The 17361-nt window shown below is 44.2% G+C and overlaps 1 protein-coding gene across 5 annotated transcripts in view; it reads left to right on the top strand.

Moving 5' to 3' along the window:
• The window catches only part of POLQ (DNA polymerase theta), a 129447-nt gene that overhangs the window by 95866 nt on the left and 16220 nt on the right, over window positions 1–17361 (top strand). For 3 of the 5 annotated variants that reach the window (XM_038386711.2, XM_038386710.2, XM_038386709.2), the window contains 6 exons: window positions 577–817; window positions 2311–2504; window positions 5073–5210; window positions 6893–7067; window positions 11850–11979; window positions 17147–17265. In XM_038386711.2, the coding sequence (XP_038242639.1) occupies window positions 577–817; window positions 2311–2504; window positions 5073–5210; window positions 6893–7067; window positions 11850–11979; window positions 17147–17265 (997 nt within the window). Of the gene's footprint in view, window positions 1–576; window positions 818–1477; window positions 1603–2310; window positions 2505–2681; window positions 2742–5072; window positions 5211–6892; window positions 7068–11849; window positions 11980–17146; window positions 17266–17361 lie in introns of those variants that run through there. The other 2 variants (XM_038386713.1, XM_038386714.1) reach the window with 2 other exon arrangements.

Below are 17361 nucleotides of genomic sequence, written 5' to 3'. Positions count from 1 at the left end.
CTCTATCCCTTTTTTAATGATTCTTAACATCCTGTTTGCTTTTCTGACTGACGCTGCACACTGTGTGGACGTCTTCAGAGAACTATCCACGATGACTCCAAGATCTTTCTCCTGATTAGTTGTAGCTAAATTAGCCCCCATTATATTGTATGTCTAGTTGGGATTATCTTTTGCAATGTGCATTACTTTACATTTATCCACATTAAATTTCATTTGCCATTTTGTTGCCCAATCGCTTAGTTTTGTGAGTTTTATAGAAAGGATTACTGACTGAGGGCAACATTTTTGTGTGCATTTAATTGACTCCAGATAAAATTTTCAAAAGTGCCTAAGTGACTTTCAGTGAACCTTAAGCTGCTATATCATTCAGGTGCTTTTGAAAATTTCTCTCTAAATCATTTAATTTCTTCCAGGAATTATTCTAACTCTCCTATTTAATCAAGAAAGCTGATACTTTGCAGATGTTTGAATTTAATACTAATGTTAAGAATTTTTGGTCTAATTCCCAATTAATATTTTTGTTGAAGTATTATAATCAATAAAAGGATTTTCAGGTTAGGTTTGTCTCTATTTTAGGTAGCATGCTGGCTGCTGGACCCTGACTCTAAGGAGTGTACCCTTCACAACATGGTAACCAACTTTCTCCCTCACGAACTGCCCTTACTTGAAGGGGTGGGAATCGGCCAACGAGTTCAGAGCCTGGGACTTAGTGCAAATGCTGATTACTCTGGCCGGTACCGAGCAGCCATAGAATCTGTGCTCATCTTCAACACCATGAACCAACTCAATGCCCTGTTGCAGAAGGAAAATCTAACAGGTAAAGAGGACCTGGAGGTAATCCCATGAACTAACTGATTTGTTGAGACCTTTTCAGTATGTATACATATGGGTGCATGAAACTATGTTGAGTCCCTAGTATATGGACCTGCAGGCTCATTGGCTTTGCACTGAAATTTGCGTTGGGGAGTTGTCTAAGTTGGCAGCACAATGTTGTTAATTCTCTTGTTAAAGTAAAAGAAGGGCATATGTATATATGTTGTAAGTAGATCTTGTTGTTACTGAGCCCTGTAGCCAGTTTCCTTTTAATTGTGGCACATTATACATGTGAATGGTCTTAGTATTTCTATAATACCTATCACCACAGTACAGTAAAAGCATTTTTATCCGGCATGTTGGGGGAATGGAGGGTGCTGGTAAGTCAAAAATTCCAGTTAATTAAGAGGGAGGGAGTTGAGGTGCGGGAGGGTTTTTGGGGTGCCAGATCTGGGCAGTGCTCACCTCGGGTAGCTCCCCAAAAGAGGCGACAGGTCTCTGCTGCTTCTAGGTGGAGGCGCAGCCAGGCGGCTCTGGCTCTGCCGCAGCGCCACCCCTGCAGCTCCCATTGGCCTTGGTTCCTGGCCAATGGGAGCTGCGGAGCCAGCACTTTGGGTGAGGTTAGGGCAGCGCACAGTGCCCTCATGGCTGTTTCTCCACCTAGGAATAGCAGAGACATATCACCGCTTCCAGGAAGCCAAACGGTGCCAGGTAGGGAGCCTGCTGGCCCCGCACCAGCTGGACTTTCGATGAATATCAGAAATGCCGGTTTATAGAGCTCTCCAACTGGTAAATAACAGTTAACAGATAACACAGCTTTTACTGTATCTAATATAAGGAAAATAATTGGGGTTTGAAATCTTTGTTCTGAGAAATAAACATGTTTTATGTCAAGGAGCATAGGAAGTTCTGTGTTTGGGTTTTATTTTATTTTATTTTTCTGGAAAGTGTAGTGTTCCTTAATACAAGGCTCTATAACATTCCCTGATATAAGGCTCTCCATCTTCCAATTTCATTGCACTCCATCACAAACATCTCCTTATAATATACTGCATATTTGGTTCTTAAGAATGGTCATAAATATTGTTGAGCCAAGGTGGGTGAGTTGTATCTTTTATTGGATCAAATTTTGTTGGTGAGAGAGACAAGCTTTTGAACTTACCTAAAAAGAGCTTTGTGTAGACCTTCTTCAGCCAGACCTGAAGAAGAGCTCTATGTGCACTCAAAGTTTGTCTTGCTCACCAACAGAAGTTGGTCCAATAGAATATATTATCTCACCCACCTTAGCTTTCTAATATCCTGGGGCCAACGCAGCTACAACAACATTGCATACATAAATATTGTTGTCATCCTGGGATTAGAAATTTACAATGAGCATGAGCAGCCATTGTATTCTGGGTTTATAAATCTAGTTGATTTGGTATTTGCCAAATCCAGCTGTAATAGACCTGCCATTGATGTTATAAATTCATTTCTTGGTTTTTCTACTTATTTCAGATGTTTTCCATAAAGTGGAGATGCCCACCCAATACTGCTTGGCCCTGCTGGAACTGAATGGAATAGGTTTTAGCACAACAGAGTGCGAGACCCAAAAACATGTCATGCAAGCTAAACTGAATGAGATTGAGGCCCAGGCTTATCAGATGGCTGGCCACAGCTTCTCTTTGACCAGCCCTGATGACATTGCAGAGGTATTTCAAGGAGTTGGGTAGGGTGATTGCATCTGAGGGCTCTGTCACATTAATTTCTCTTATATTTGGGTAAAAACCTTGGTGGTTGGAGTGTGTATGATGATGATGAGGGAATTGCACTTTAAGGAAAGACAGAAACCAAGTTTAATTCTGATCTAAGTTGGTTTTCCTTTTCAGCCATCATAGGCCCTAGTCCTGCAAGGTGCTGAGCACTTCCTGCATGGTACTCACCTCCCAGTGACTTCAGTGGAAGGTGAGGGTTTGCAGCACTTTGCAGAATCAGATCTTTAATTTGTAAAGATGCTGTCTGCAGCCCATGATGTATCGGATGTGCCACCTGCCAAATTGCTGCCAGAATGTTTTGGGCTAATAATGTGAGCCTAGTGGCTTGTCTACATTCTGGCTTCTTGTGTGGGTACTTATTCCCTAAAATTGCCTTTGCGCAGTTCAAATTAATCCATTTGGATTAAGGTAAACTGCACAAAGGCACTCTTAATGGAGAATAAGGCTGTCCATGTGGGGAACTAGTGTGGAATAGCTACTGCACTTAAAAGTATACCTTATTTTGCAGTAGCTTCCCCATGTAGACAAGCCCTAGAGCTACTTCATTACTACATTAATATTGCCTTATTTAAAGAGACATTGATGTTTGTATGCATGAGCTGTGACATGGCATGGTCTGACTGGTATATGAACTGATTTGTGTTGACCAGTTACTCCTGCCCTCGACATTTCAGGCACAAACAAATGGAAATCTTACTTTAAAAGTTTTGAAACAGGTGCTGTTAAGCTTGTCAGAACCTGTGAACTCATTCATACAAACGAATCCTTCCAAAAAGACTCAAGAAAATCAGTTACTGATAATTCGCATATATATAATACTTTTGATCCAAATGGATGCTTTCTACACATTCTGTGTGTGCTGATTACAGCAATAAATTGCAATTACCTTGCCATTTCCTTTCCACCAGGACTATTTTTAACATTGCAAACCTTCAAGAAGTTTCAAACAGCTGCCATTTAAAAAAATGCAACAAAAATATTTTTCTTTCCTGCAAATACGGAATGTACCCACTGGTCTGAAGCCAGTCCTGAACTAGGGATTAACGTAAGGTCCAATGTTTTGTGACCAATCAGGGCTAAGAAATAAAATTAAACCTCTCTAAAATAACGTTTCTGAGAAATGTAGTATATACAGAATTATAATGATTTGATATAAAGCTTTAGCACTCATTTGAGATGATCCATATAATTCTGTTGTGGCTTCATCACTCATGAGTCATAGTTTAAGGCTAGAAGGTATCATCATATCTTCTGGTCTGACCCTCATGTATTTCACAGGCCACCATCACCACCCAGCTTACCTGTACATTAAACCCCAAAACTGGAATTAGACAAAAATATTACAGCCCTCAGGAGACTCAGCTATCTTCTGTCACAGGCAGAGAACAGGAGGAACTGCAGTGCACCAATATCTGAGGTTCCTGCAAGTAGGGAATTGGTTGAGAGATACCAAGGCGATCCTGGCAAATGACCCACACCCACACTCTGCAGAAGAAAGGGGAAATCTCCCAAGGTCACTGCCAGTCTGACCCAGGGGGAAAATTCCTTCCTGACCAACATATGGCAATCAGGTAGAGCCTGAGCACGTGAGCTAGAACCACCCAGCCAAAGATCTGAGAGAAAATTCTCTGTACCACATCAGATCACTGGCCCGGCCCATCTCTCCCCCCCACCCCGTGTCCCATCCCCAAACATGGCCATCTCTGATGCTTCAGAAAGAGACCCAAACAAATAAAAACTAAACCCAGAATATGATCATTCTAATTTCATGCCAGTAAAACCTTTGTTATACAAATGTGTGTGAAAATTACTTCCGCTCATGCCTGCCAGCTCCAGAATGAAACACAGCAGCTGTTAAATAGTGCAATATATTACACAACAATTTAGGACAAGAAATAAAGAATTGTGTAGTATTAGGATTACTATTTATTATTCTGTTACCATAGTGCCCGTATATCTAATGAAAAATAAATACTTCATCATGGCTAGTTTTTTAACTGATGGAAATTGATAGAAAAACTCCAATATCCAAATTATTTGAAGCTATTCTGTGATGGTAGTTGCCACCATTTCCTTCAGTGCATTTTGTTCTGCGGTCTCTTCCTTGCTAACATTTTTTCTTTTCCCCTTCCTCTCTTCCTCCCTCTTACTCCCATGAGGCCTTTCCATCTCATTTGACATCTTCACTTCTATTTTCATTACAGCTGGCCATTAAGAAGCAAGGATACATGTAACATTACTTTATAGCAGTCAATTACCTTATCTAGAAACACAGCTCCCAAACTTTTAGGATTAGAAAATGAGATTTTAGACTACATTCCGTAGTTAATTAATATAAGGAGGAACAGCAGAGGGTAACGCAGTTCTTTAATCAGCTTTTTAATTATCTGGAACATTAGTGCTGTGCTTTGGTTAGAATATAGGCTATTTTAATGCTCAGAGTCATTTAATGTTTTCTTCTGTGATGAAAATATAGATATTTACTGAAATGCTGGCCTCTTTTAGGTCTTGTTTTTGGAGCTGAAGTTGCCACCAAATGGAGACATGAAAATACAAGGGAACAAGAAAACTCTGGGTTACACCAGAAGAGCAACTACTAATGGAAACAGGGTCAGGTTGGGCAAGCAGTTCAGTACAACCAAGGTACAGTTGAAGCATAGTTCTCATCTGAAAAGTGATTATCAAAGAACTTCTTGTTACTTCACATATCTGCTCTCTGTATGTATATGAGTCAGATATGCTGACTCTGATAAAAATAAATTATTCCTACCTTCTGCTTCTGTTAGCACTGGAGAACCTATTCAGCTCTTGGGGTGTGGGCTGGATTCTGTTCTGCCTTCTACATCAACAGAATTTTAACCAAGTGCCACTCTTCTTCCCTCAGTTACAACTGTGCCTTAGGAAGAGACTGAGGTGTAAGCAAGGACACAACTCTAAAACAGTGGATTTGGATGCGTTTAAGTCAGACCTGAATATGGTGTGCAGCATTTACTGCAAGTCAGAAATTGTACAGATTGAGTTTTAGATCCCAGGTTAAATGTATAGGGCTAACAGTTGGAGAACCTCCCATCAGTGAGTCAGTTATTTGTATTATTGAAAGGTGCTCAGATACAGTGGTAATAAATACAGTATAAATACCAATGTAGATACATAAAAAAAATATTTAAGTGTAAATGGAGGAGATTTGCTTTGGGGGTCATGTATTAGTTCCTGTGTGGCAGAACATAGCTGATGAATTTTCCCTGTGACCATTCCTGTGTTCTGTGCTTCACAGAATTTGCTTTCAGAAGCACAAACTTGTTGGGGTTTCAAAACTGAATATATTGGTAGCATGTATAAGATCTAAGACCAACAACAGTATTGTCAGTTGTTAACTGTTGTGGAACACAGTGCTCATCCTGATTGCCTGGAGCTAATTACTGCTTTTGTTGGACAAAACATATTAGCAGATTTATGTGTTCCTTATTTTCAGGACTCATTAACTTGTGTTGTTCTCCCAATGTCCCTTTGCTCCAATGTGATAAGTGGGTTGACAAGCAAATACTGATCCCAGGAAACCTTCCAGCAGTGAGGAGATGAGGATGTTAGTAGATTTTGTTTGATGTTCAGCACAGGTGTGGCACAGCAGAGGCAACACAAAGGGGTGAAGGGCAGAAATTAAGTGAGAATACACAACAGGGGTTGACTAACTTTTATGGTGCTGAGTGCTTTACTGAACTACTAGGAGCTCAGGGGCTGTACTCAGGTTGTATATGAATGTGCATTATGATATGCCATCTTTTTTTGCTTTTGCTTGTACCTTCCTTGATCCATAAGTAGAAATTACTGTTTGACTTCAAGGTTTTAATTGCAAATGGTCCACTTTGTCCTGGGCCGAGTGTGGTCAAGGTCCTTGTTTGGGCACTCCTAATGTATAGATAGAAAAGGAACAATGGTTTAAGAACATGAAGGAAGAGAGTTCATGCTGTGAGAGAGGAGACAATACAGGGGTGGTGCAAGCGATAATTTCATGTGACTTATTTGATGAAGCAGACTCTACAAATTTTATTTAGGACTCAAGACACAAGTTAATTCTAATAATTGTTTCTCTGGCTGCATGTTATTACAGCAGCTACATGTCATAGCATTCTTGCTGCCCATACAGCAAATGTGAGTGGAGCTAATGTTCACATAATATTGTGATGTGACTAGAAAAATTAAAGACTACTGTAAGTATATCACTCCCTGTAGATTAGGATTTATCGTTTCTGCAGAACTGAAGAAACTCTTTTTGTAGAACTTGTAAGACAGCTAATAATATATCTGTTCTGCTGTTACCTTTGTAGGATGTTTTGGAAAAATTAAAGGCCTTACACCCATTACCGGGCCTGATCCTAGAATGGAGGAGGATCACCAATGCAATGACCAAAGTGGTGTTTCCATTGCAGAGGGAGAAACGTTTGAATCCTGCACTGGGGATGGAGAGGATCTATCCTATATCTCAGACTCACACTGCAACAGGTAATAAGATGTATATGAAATCTTTTCTGATCACACTGTGGCAACCTCTGTGGGTGAAGAGGAAGAGCTCAGTATGTTCCATATCTAATTTTCCACCCAAACTAATGACAACTGTTTTAAATACAGAAGAGTGCTAATTTGTATTAAGATTAGAGACTTTAAAATCCTGTGTATCTTTGCACTCTTCCAGCAATATTACTAGAATGTTGTGAGTGTGTGAACATATAAGTTTCTGGTGTATCCCCACAGATACAGCATTTGGTTGGGTCTTCAGTGTTTAAAACATTTCTGGGGCACCTTCCATATGAGGATCTCAAGCTACTTCAAAAATGCTCATTAAATTAGCCAACCTCCTTCCCTAGAATATTATCCCAACTTTATAGGTATGGAAATTGAGTCACAAAGCAGGGATGTCACTTATCCAAGCGATGTCAAAGCTCATCGCATGCATCAGAGCCCATCCGCTCACGACTGCCTGGGTATGTCTCAGGCTACTAGGTTACATGGCAGCATGTACCCTGGCATGCATGACTGCGCCCCAGACCCCTGCAGATGTGGATGGCATTGGTCTACGCCCCTGGTGGACACAATTTGGATTTCCATTGAATGTGCTCTCCTCCCTGACTTGGTGGCCAGAACTGTGATCGGTGTTGGCAGGGGTTCCTTTGTGGCCCTGCTCCCATCAGTGACATTGGTCTCTGATGCCTTGCATCTGGGGTGGGGAGCCCATCTTGGTAACCTCATTACGGAGGGCCTCTGGTCCCAGGAGGATCGCTCTCTCCATATAAACATAAGGGATCTCAGGGCGATACACTTGGCCTGCCAGGTGTTCCTAACCTACCAAAGGGCAGAATGGTGCAGATCTTGATGGATGATACTGCTGTGATATTCTACATCAGAGGTGGGCAAACTACGGCCCGCGGGCCACATCCGGCCCACAGGACCATCCTGCCTGGCCTTTGAGCCCCCGGCCTCTCCCCTGCAGCCTCAGTACAACACGCCGCCAGTGCTCTGGCCCGCTGCTCCTGCCGGACAGTGCTGCAGTGGCAAAGCTGGCTCCAGCTGGGTGGCGGGGCTTTGCTGCTCTGAGCAGCTTGGTAAGGGGGGGGTTGGATATGGGGCAAGGAGTCCTGGGGGACAGTCAGGGGGCGGTTGGATATGGGGCAAGGAGTCCCGGGGGGCAGTCAGGGGGCGGTTGGATATATGGGACAAGGGGTCCCAGGGTCGGTTAAGGACTGGGGTCCTGGGAGGGGGCGGTCAGGAGACAAGGAACGTTGGATGGGTCAGGAGTTCTGAGGGGGGGTGGGAAGTGGGAGGGGATGGATGGGCGTGGGGGCTAAGCTGTTTGGGGAGGCACAGTGTTCCCTACCCAGCCCTCCATACAGTTTTGCAACGCCTATGTGGCCCTCAGGCCAAAAAGTTTGCCCACCCCTGTTCTATATCAACAAGCAAGGCGGAGACCGCTTGTATGCTCTGTGTCAAGAGGGTCTCCGGTTGTGGGACTTCTGTGTGCAGCATGCCATTCATCTCAAGGTGTCACACTTCCTGGGAGCCCGGAATTCTCTGGTGGATCTCCTGAGCAGGTTCTTCTTGTTAACTTCACAACTTCCATCCTCTAACTTCACAAGCTAAGTAATTTAAAAACAAAAAGGTTTTGACTCACCGTATGTTTACAGTAGTCTGTGCTGGCTGAAAAGCTGTCCAGTCAGGACCACCCCTCCCCCAGTTCAGTGATGTTCAAGAACTTTGAAGATCAGCGTTTTACTGAGTTGGCTTGGCTGAGTTTTGCCTCTGTGTTGCAGGGGTCTTTGAATAGTGCATTTGTTATGCAGAGTTTGGACTGAACTATTGAAATATACCAGATCAAGTAACAATGGGCTGTCACCCCGCAAGGACACTGTCAAGTACATCTTTATATGTGTTTGTGACCTCTTTTAAATCCTCAAAAGTCACTGGGTTCGGTCAAGGTGCACCTGGTAGCCATTTTGGCATTCAACGCAGGTCGGCCTTTGCCCACCCCATGACAGTGCGGTTCCTGAAAGGTCTGGGGGTACCTTTTCCCGTATGTCCAGAACCTGGTTCCCCTTGGGACCTGAATTTTGTGCTGTCAAGGCTCATGGGTCCCCCACTTCGAGCCCCTGGCTTCCTGCTCCCTTCTGCTTCTCTCCTGGAAGGTCTCCTACTTAGTCGCTATAACTTCGGCCTGTGGGGTGTCCAATATCAGGATGCTCACATCAGAACCACTTTACACGATCCAGCTGCGTTTGTACCCAGCCTTTCTGTCCAGGGTTGTCTCCCAGTTCCATACTGGTCAAGGCATATACCTGCCGGTCCTTTGTCCAAAGTCTCACGCGATGGATGAGGAATGCAGGTTGCATACCCTGGACATCAGACGGGCCCTGGCCTTCTACATAGATAGAACAAAGCAGTTCCGTAAGTCAGTGCAGTTGTTCGTTGCTGTCACAGATAGGATGAAGGGTTGCCCAGTATCTGCCCAAAGAATATCATCATGGATCATGGTCTGCATCTGCTACTGTTATGAGCTGGCAAAGATGCCCCCACAGGTGATAGTGATGGCTCACTCGACTAGGGCACAGGCGTCCTCGGCAGCCTTCCTTGCTCAGGTGTAGATCCAAGAAATTTGTCGGGCTGAGACTTGGCCGTCCATTCACACGTTCATTTCACGCTATGCGCTGACCAACAGGCTAGAGATTATGCTGGTTTTGGCAGAGTAGTGCTCCAATCTGCAAGTCTGAACTCCAAGCCTACCTCCGAGGATTCCGCTTATGAGTCACCCAGAATGGAATCGACATGAGAAAGCACTCGAAGAAGAAAAAATGGTTACCTACCTTTTTAACTGTTGTTCTTGGAGATGTGTTGCTCATGTCCATTCCATTGCCCGGAGATGTCAGCAAGAAGGAACTGAGAGGGCATAGGGCCAGTAGCGCCTGATGTACCACGGCACCACAGTCGGCCCTACAGATACCACTAAGGCAAAAGTCTCTTATGACCGCGCACATGGGTGCGCGCACACCTAAAATGGAATGGACATGAGCAACACATCTCGAAGAATAACGGTTACAAAGGGCAGGTAACCGTTTTTTTTTTTTTTCTTACCAATTTTATCCTCTTACTTTTGGTAAACAGAATTTCTCTAGTGTACAGACCACTCCCGGCTCTCCATTTTTAATGGAGAAGCCATCAAGATTGCTTGCACATCTGTATCCTCAATGATTCTACTTGGAATGTACAAAAACAGTAAAGTTATGGCAGATTAGCCACTGGGCCGACAGAGCCTGTGTCCCCTGGAAAAATAGGTGTCCCCACACCCCGACCCTGTTCCCCGGCAGGAGCGCCATGCAGGCAGTCGGGGTGGGCCAAACTCCCATGTCCTGACCCTGCTCCCTGGCAGCAGTGCCAGGCAGGTGGGTGGGGCAAGCCCCCATGGCCCCAACCCTGCTCCCTGGGGGAGCCCAGCATCCTGACCCCGGCTGCAGCCTCCAAGCTTAGGCATAGATTGGAGCGGGGGAGGCATTTCCCCCTCAAACAGAGGCGAGGTATTGGGGGAGGTGTCACACGCCACTCCCCATTTCCGCAAATGCTGAGCTGCCCTGCAGGACTTGCTCTGCTCACCCTGCCTGGGGAGAAGAAGGCTCTGTCATTCCCATGCAGTGCCGGCCGCCCCATCCTTCCAGCATGTTTTGGCTCCTAGGGAGCGGGCCCTGTGCTCCGGGTCCTGTCTCAACAGCTGGATGCCACGTCCTGGGTCCTAGTGCCTGCCAGTTTCTGCTACAACTGAGAGTGCCTGCAGGGGAACAGAGCAAGGGGTTGGGGTGAGGAAGTTAGTGGGGATGGGGATATGGGAATGGGTGAGTGGAGGCAGGGGCCCAGCGTGTGGCGTTCCCTGGGCAGCAGCAGCCCCAGCAAGGAGACGATTGCAGCAACATCAGAGCAGTGACATCGCTGTAGCAGCCAGTGCCAGAGTGGTCACCAGCAGCAGCTGGGGCTCAACTGTTATGCTGTCCTGTACTATACAGCCCAGGTACTACTGTAGGCAGGGAACTGGCTTCAGTGTGCACATGTGCGAGCTTTACCGCCCCCAAATATAGCCGCTAAACTACACCTATGGCCCTGGGACTTAAGGAGCTCTAGGTCCCTGCTGCAGCCTCAGGGCTGGGGAACTCTCACTCTCTGCTGTGGCCCAGGGCCATGGGGACGTGTGGGGAAGACAGAGCTACTCCGGCCTAGGGGTCGCAGTGGGGGTGAGGGAGCAGAAAGGAGCAAGGTGGTTGAGCCACAGTGGGGGGCAGAATGGGGCTGATCGTGTGTGGGGCAGGGCGGTGCAGGAAAGGGGCAGAACAGGGTGGGACAATAGGCAGGGAAGGGGCAGAATGGGGGTGGGACTGCAAGGGTGGGGAGAGGCCCCCACTCGTTCTGGCCCAGGGCCTCACAAAACTTTAATCCGCCTCTGCTGGTAAGCATTCCTATTAAGGCTGAAGTAATTTTAAGGGAGGTAAAATTGGTTCTTTTTAAGGTGTTTGACAAGTAATGATTTTAAGTTTAGTCTCATTTCTCCCAAGATGTTTATAGTTCAGAAAGCAGTGATTTTGACACATGGATTTTCTTTGTTCTCTGCTCTGCACAGAAATATTTTAGTGTGTGTGTGTGTGTGTGTGTGTGTGTGTGTGTGTGTTCAGGCTGTATGTTCAGATGTATGCTATGCTTACATTTAACTGTTTCCTTCTTGGTCCTTATTTTCTTCTTGCTCTTGTTCCATTTTAGGTCGCATAAGCTTCATAGAACCTAATATCCAGAATGTGCCGAAAGACTTTGAGATTGAAATGCCAACCCTGGTTGGAGAGAGCCCACTGTCCCAAGCACGAGGGTGTGGCTCTACTTTTCCTGGGGGCAGGTAGGAATGTGTCCAGCACTGATTCCACTTGTGCTATTTCTGTTAACTTGATTGCCTTGTCAGTTTTCTTTTTTCTGTATTTTACAGAGATTGATATAGGCTGCTTTCATGTCTGATGATTGACTTATTCAGTGTTTTACTCAGAATTTAGAGAGGATAAATGTCTGAAAATCAGTGGTGCAATGAAATACCTGATAATACTAATAGTATTTAGCTCTTACATAGCACTTTCTCTTTGCAAAACACTATACAAACATTAATCTTCACAACTGCATTGTGACATAGGTTAGTGTTGTTCCTGTTTTATGCATGGACGAATTGAGGCATAGATTATCAGAACTGGGATTAGAACTCAGGAGTTGATTGATTCTGGCTTTTAGGGCAATTCAATGTTGCCTTTCGGAAAATAGGAGAGAACTGGCAGATATAGGAGAAACTTATTTTTAAACACAGCTCTTGTGTATCACAGAATTTCTTAGATCAGATAGCCTGGGTGAACAAATTCTTTGCGCTTTGTGCGGCAGTCTAGCGAGCAAAGCAATATGGGGACAAGAGCAATATGGCAGGGCCAAAAGATGGCTGCTAGACAAGGAAGATGTCTCATACGAGTCCTGGCCTACAGGTGTAAACCTCCCAAATACCAGTAAGGGCCAGCCTTCATTTTCTGGCAATTGCCCACCTGGCCAGCCTGCAGTAATTCTCCTAACTCTTGGCTCCTAATCTGGTCCTTTGAAGTGTCTTTATTAGACCAGAGGTGCTGATATAGCTAGAAGAGATGATATCAAGCCCTGCACGGCAAATCCCAGATTCAGTGGCTTAACTGGGGAATTTTCGCCGGAGAGATTTTCTCTATATGCCTCCACTAGCCACACCTACCTTCTCCAACTGTCTTTAAAAATTTCTTTCCATGAAGTCTCTGAATCCTCTTCTATTTCCTGTAGACTCTGCTTGAAAGAAGAGAGAAACCGGAAAGGAAAGAAACTAACAAGAATTTGATAGGAAGTGGGTGGTGTCTTTCCTCTCCATTTTGTCTAGCTCTTCCCAGGCTAAGGAACCTGACTTTAATCTTAAAAGGAGATTTTTTTCACTCTGCTAAGCTGATTGCTAGTGTCTCTTACTTGGAAACTAAGGACTTGCAAGTCCTTTCAGAGCCCCTGAATTAGGTGAGCCTTGCATGAATGGCTGGTCACTAGGTTCTAACAGGTCACTATTGTGTAGTGTGGTGATACACAGCTGGATGTAGTGCCACCTTCTGCCACTGGTAGGCTTCAGGTGGACCGGAGCAGCTCCAGCCCCCAGAGGCTGCCACCGTGGGACTTCTGGCTTCTCTGCAGAAGAAAAGCAGAAAATACAGGCTTCTTTGGGGATATTTTTGTTCAGTGTTACAAAGGAAACACATTGTGTTTCCTGCATATGGTCCCTTCTGCTTCTGCAGCCCGAATAACAAGCGTGTGTGACAAGGTGGATGAGGTAATAACTTTTCCTGGAGAAATTGGTTCACCTTGTGTGTCTAATATCTTGGGGCCAACATGGCTACAACACCGCATGCAAGTCTGTGTGTGCACATTTCGGAGTGTGTTGTGATGGGTTTTGGGTAGGAGTGAGCCTACAGGGAGTTAGGTTTGGGGGGAATGTGTGTTCTGAGCCTGAGGGTGGGAGAAGGTTCAAATTTGAAAGCGGTTGTCACTGTTACAAAGCTAGCTTTCTGGTTTCTTTGAATGCACCCACCTCGCATCTTGGGCCTTTAGTCCTTACCTGCATCAGATTGGAATTTTGCAACTTTCCCACTCCTTGACCAGGACCCAGGGGCAGTCACCTGTGAGTACCAACCATTTATCACCGCGCACACTCATCTGAGCTTGGGCATCAGGGTGGATAATAATTTTTTAAAATAAGGTTTTTTTATTTAAATCGGATTTTTTCATTTCATTTTACATTAAATATAGATTTATTTTAAAATCAAATTTGAAATTGACACCTACGCTAAGCCATAAACTTACTATGATATATTAAAATGATTTAAATTAATGTAAAAAATTTTAGGTGATACATATTTGCTGCCAAGTTTTAAAGAAAGCCAAACCATTGAACTGGTGGAAGTCACTGGCTAGGGCAGGTGGCACCAGAGTCTGTGGAAGTACTAAAACCAGCTTTTGACAGCAGTAGCCTCTTTTGCAGGTGCAGAGAGAATATTTTTCTTTTCACTTGATTCATTTCAATGATTATTTCTGTAGCACCCCCTTTCCAACCAGTTGCCTCCTTTAGTGCCAATCTCTTTATGGGTTTTGATGGACAGGCGTGGGTTCTTCTGGATCCCACCACCCACTCAGCAGGGTGTAACTTCCTTTTCTTCCTGTATGAATTTATTTGGCATTGCCTCAACACCCCTTGCTCCTTCCTGGCAGGGTCAGCAGGGCAGCTTGGGAAGAAAATTCTAATCACTTGCTAGATTTCCAAGAAATAACAAAAAGACGTACAATATATTTAACAGAGTAATTATATTAAACAGGAAATAAATAAAACAGGGTAAAACACTATTCTCAGGGTCACCGGTGCCCATGCTGATTATACCCATGAATTTCCCCAGTCATGTGACCTGATATCACCAACATAAAATTAGTGTCCTGTTGGTACGCGAACTTTGTAGGGGCCTTGATGACCCATGACAACAATATCTTCTGTGCAGCAGTTAGTGTGACTGATTGGGTTCAGTACAGCCCAAGAAACTCATAAGTGGGATACGCCGGTAAGTCCCTCTGCAGATTTAATAGGGCAGCAGGTTATAAAATCCCCAAACCTTTACCCTTTGGCTTGAGGACACAGTTCAGGGAGTTAGGGGTCTCCCAAACAATTTCCCTGACTAGCGAACTGAAAGATGGTGACTCTCAACTCCATGACAAATCCTCGGGTTCAGAGATGGCTCTGGACTCCTCAGTCACTGCAGAGTGGTTGATGATTACTGCTGGCAGGCGTCCTCTTCATGCAGGAGTCTTGCTGCTTCCAGGATTTCCCCTCACCACAAAAGGGTGCAGGGCTCAAGGTGCATATTACAAAACTATACTAAAATCCAAACTTTAATCTCCCACCCCCGCGCTCAGACACACTTACAGCAGGCAGTAGCCTTGGACTAACAGCCAGAGCAGAGCAGGCCATATGGAGACTGATGTCACCTATAGAGTTGGAGAGCTGACTGGGGGAAGTTTTCCCAACAAAGCTCTACAAACTGGGAGTCGCCTTGGAGAAGAGGGAAAGGGCCAAGCTGAGAGATCTTGCTTTCAGGTCTCCAGAGGCCAGTTCTCAGGGAAAACCCTGCATGCACGTGTGGGACTCACCAGCTCCCTACAACCAATCCTCCACATTCCCTGGCTGGCTCCAGACTGCTCCAAAATGGCTTCTCCCCTCTCCTAAGCTTCCTGGGAGGACCTCACTCCCGATTGGTTGCCGAGCAGACTGAGTCTGCCTTGGCTCCACCTTCTACCAGGGACAGAGTTCCTCTCCCTGAGCTACTAGCAGACAGAGTCCCTGGAACCTAGGTAATCTCTTTGGGATTACACTTCATTCAAAATTAGAAATGGATTGGGAGGAGAAAAAGCAGGAAAGCTTGTTGACCTTCTCCAAGCTGTAAATAAAAACAAGAATGAGATCTACGAAATGTAAATTGTGAAGCACATCGTGACCAGAAACAATCAGTTCAATTCACTAGCTACAGATAATACCTTGTTTGTTTAATAAATTAGTTTTAAATGCAACACATGTTTTAATAAACTCTTTGAGAATTGATGTATCCAGGACATATTAAGGTTGTTTTAAGTTTCTTATTAAATATTTTTAAATGCTCTTTTTGTGCTTATTGAATTAAGTTTTAATTTCCATCCATCCAGAGCTTGACACAAATCACAAAAAAATAATAATCTAGTTGTCACGCTGTCTGGAGTGGCTCATGACGTGCGTTCCAACCTCAGGGCAGACTGTCAAGAAGCAGGGCAGAGACCCCAAGCTGGTTATATATTCTATAATTAGATTTCATCAAGTTAGTAACAATATGAACTCCTAAAGCACTATAGCAGTCTTACTATGGAATCAACAGACAGCCCCCATTGGCATTCTAGTCTATCTTGCCACCCAGGCAAGTTGGACTTAGTGACAGATTGTTGCTATACACCAACAATCACAAAATATTCAGGTTGCTCCCAGTTCCAAGAGATCAGTCATTTATCCCAGATCAAGTGCATCATAGATGTCTCACCAAAGATTATTCTTGTAGTCAATCCTATAATAAACTAACTAAAGGCTTATTAACTAGGAAACAGAAATGAAAGTTATTTACAAAGTTAAAACAGATGTACAAAAACACACAAATGAGATAGTCTTAGGTTCAAAAAGATGATAGTGGCTACTATAATATGCAAGCTTTATATGTCCTGTAGGGCTAACCCAAGCTAAACAGCTGGGGATCACTTGCACATGCTTAGAAATATTCACCCCTCAGAGTTCAAGCAGCATAGGGATACAATTTCTCCTTAACAGGGATTTTTATTCCCTTCCCCCAGCATTCAAACTGGTGGGATGAGCGTTTGTGCACATCTCCGCTTCATGGGTGTGTGGGGAGCAATCCACAAAGTCTTTTGCTCACAGATGTACCAGAATGCCTTGTCTGATGCCTGTAGACCTTCCTTTGCTGGGGAGGAGATAACATCTCTTATAGTAAACTACTATTTCACACTTGGTAATTCATTGCCCAACTGTGGAGGTTTACAGTCTTAGCAAACATTTTTATAGTTAAAGAGCAAACATTTAAACATTACTTTCTAACATGGGATACAGATATTACAAATTGGCTTATACATGCAGCATCCTACAAGTATTCCATAATGTGTAAACACTTTCTTATAACTCTAATATCTATTTTAACAATACTAATACACAGATAATCCAGACTTGTTTCCAGCTATGCATTTGTCAGTGTTTAGTGAGGCCCAGTGGCTTTGGCATGAGCTGGCACTTAGTCTTCCAGAGTCCGACTTTGAAGGAACAATACAAAGTTATTCTGACTGTTTGTTGTTTTCTGCAAATGGTTAGTTTGATTTTAAAAGTCTTTGTAACCACAGTTGATCTAACAATAGGCACTGTAACAATCAGTTGAGTAAACAATATTTTGTCTCCACAGAGGTAAAAAGCTGTGCAGTACCTTGCCTTGTGGCCTCAAGGTTCTGGCTGATGAAGGCCCCAAAGAAAGGGGGATGCCATTTTCTGTTAGCATGAGACATGCTTTTATTCCTTTTCCAGGTAATGATTTGGTATTGCACTGTCTTGTATCTTTTCATTGAGTTAAACACGTAGCTAACGAAAATCTAGATCTAGCAGTGAAGGGAGGAAATGCTT

Source organism: Dermochelys coriacea, chromosome 1 (genome assembly GCF_009764565.3).
Source record: "Dermochelys coriacea isolate rDerCor1 chromosome 1, rDerCor1.pri.v4, whole genome shotgun sequence".
Lineage (NCBI taxonomy): Eukaryota > Metazoa > Chordata > Testudines > Dermochelyidae > Dermochelys > Dermochelys coriacea.
Note: the sequence above shows the minus strand (reverse complement) of the source record. Positions and strands in the feature narration are given on the sequence as shown.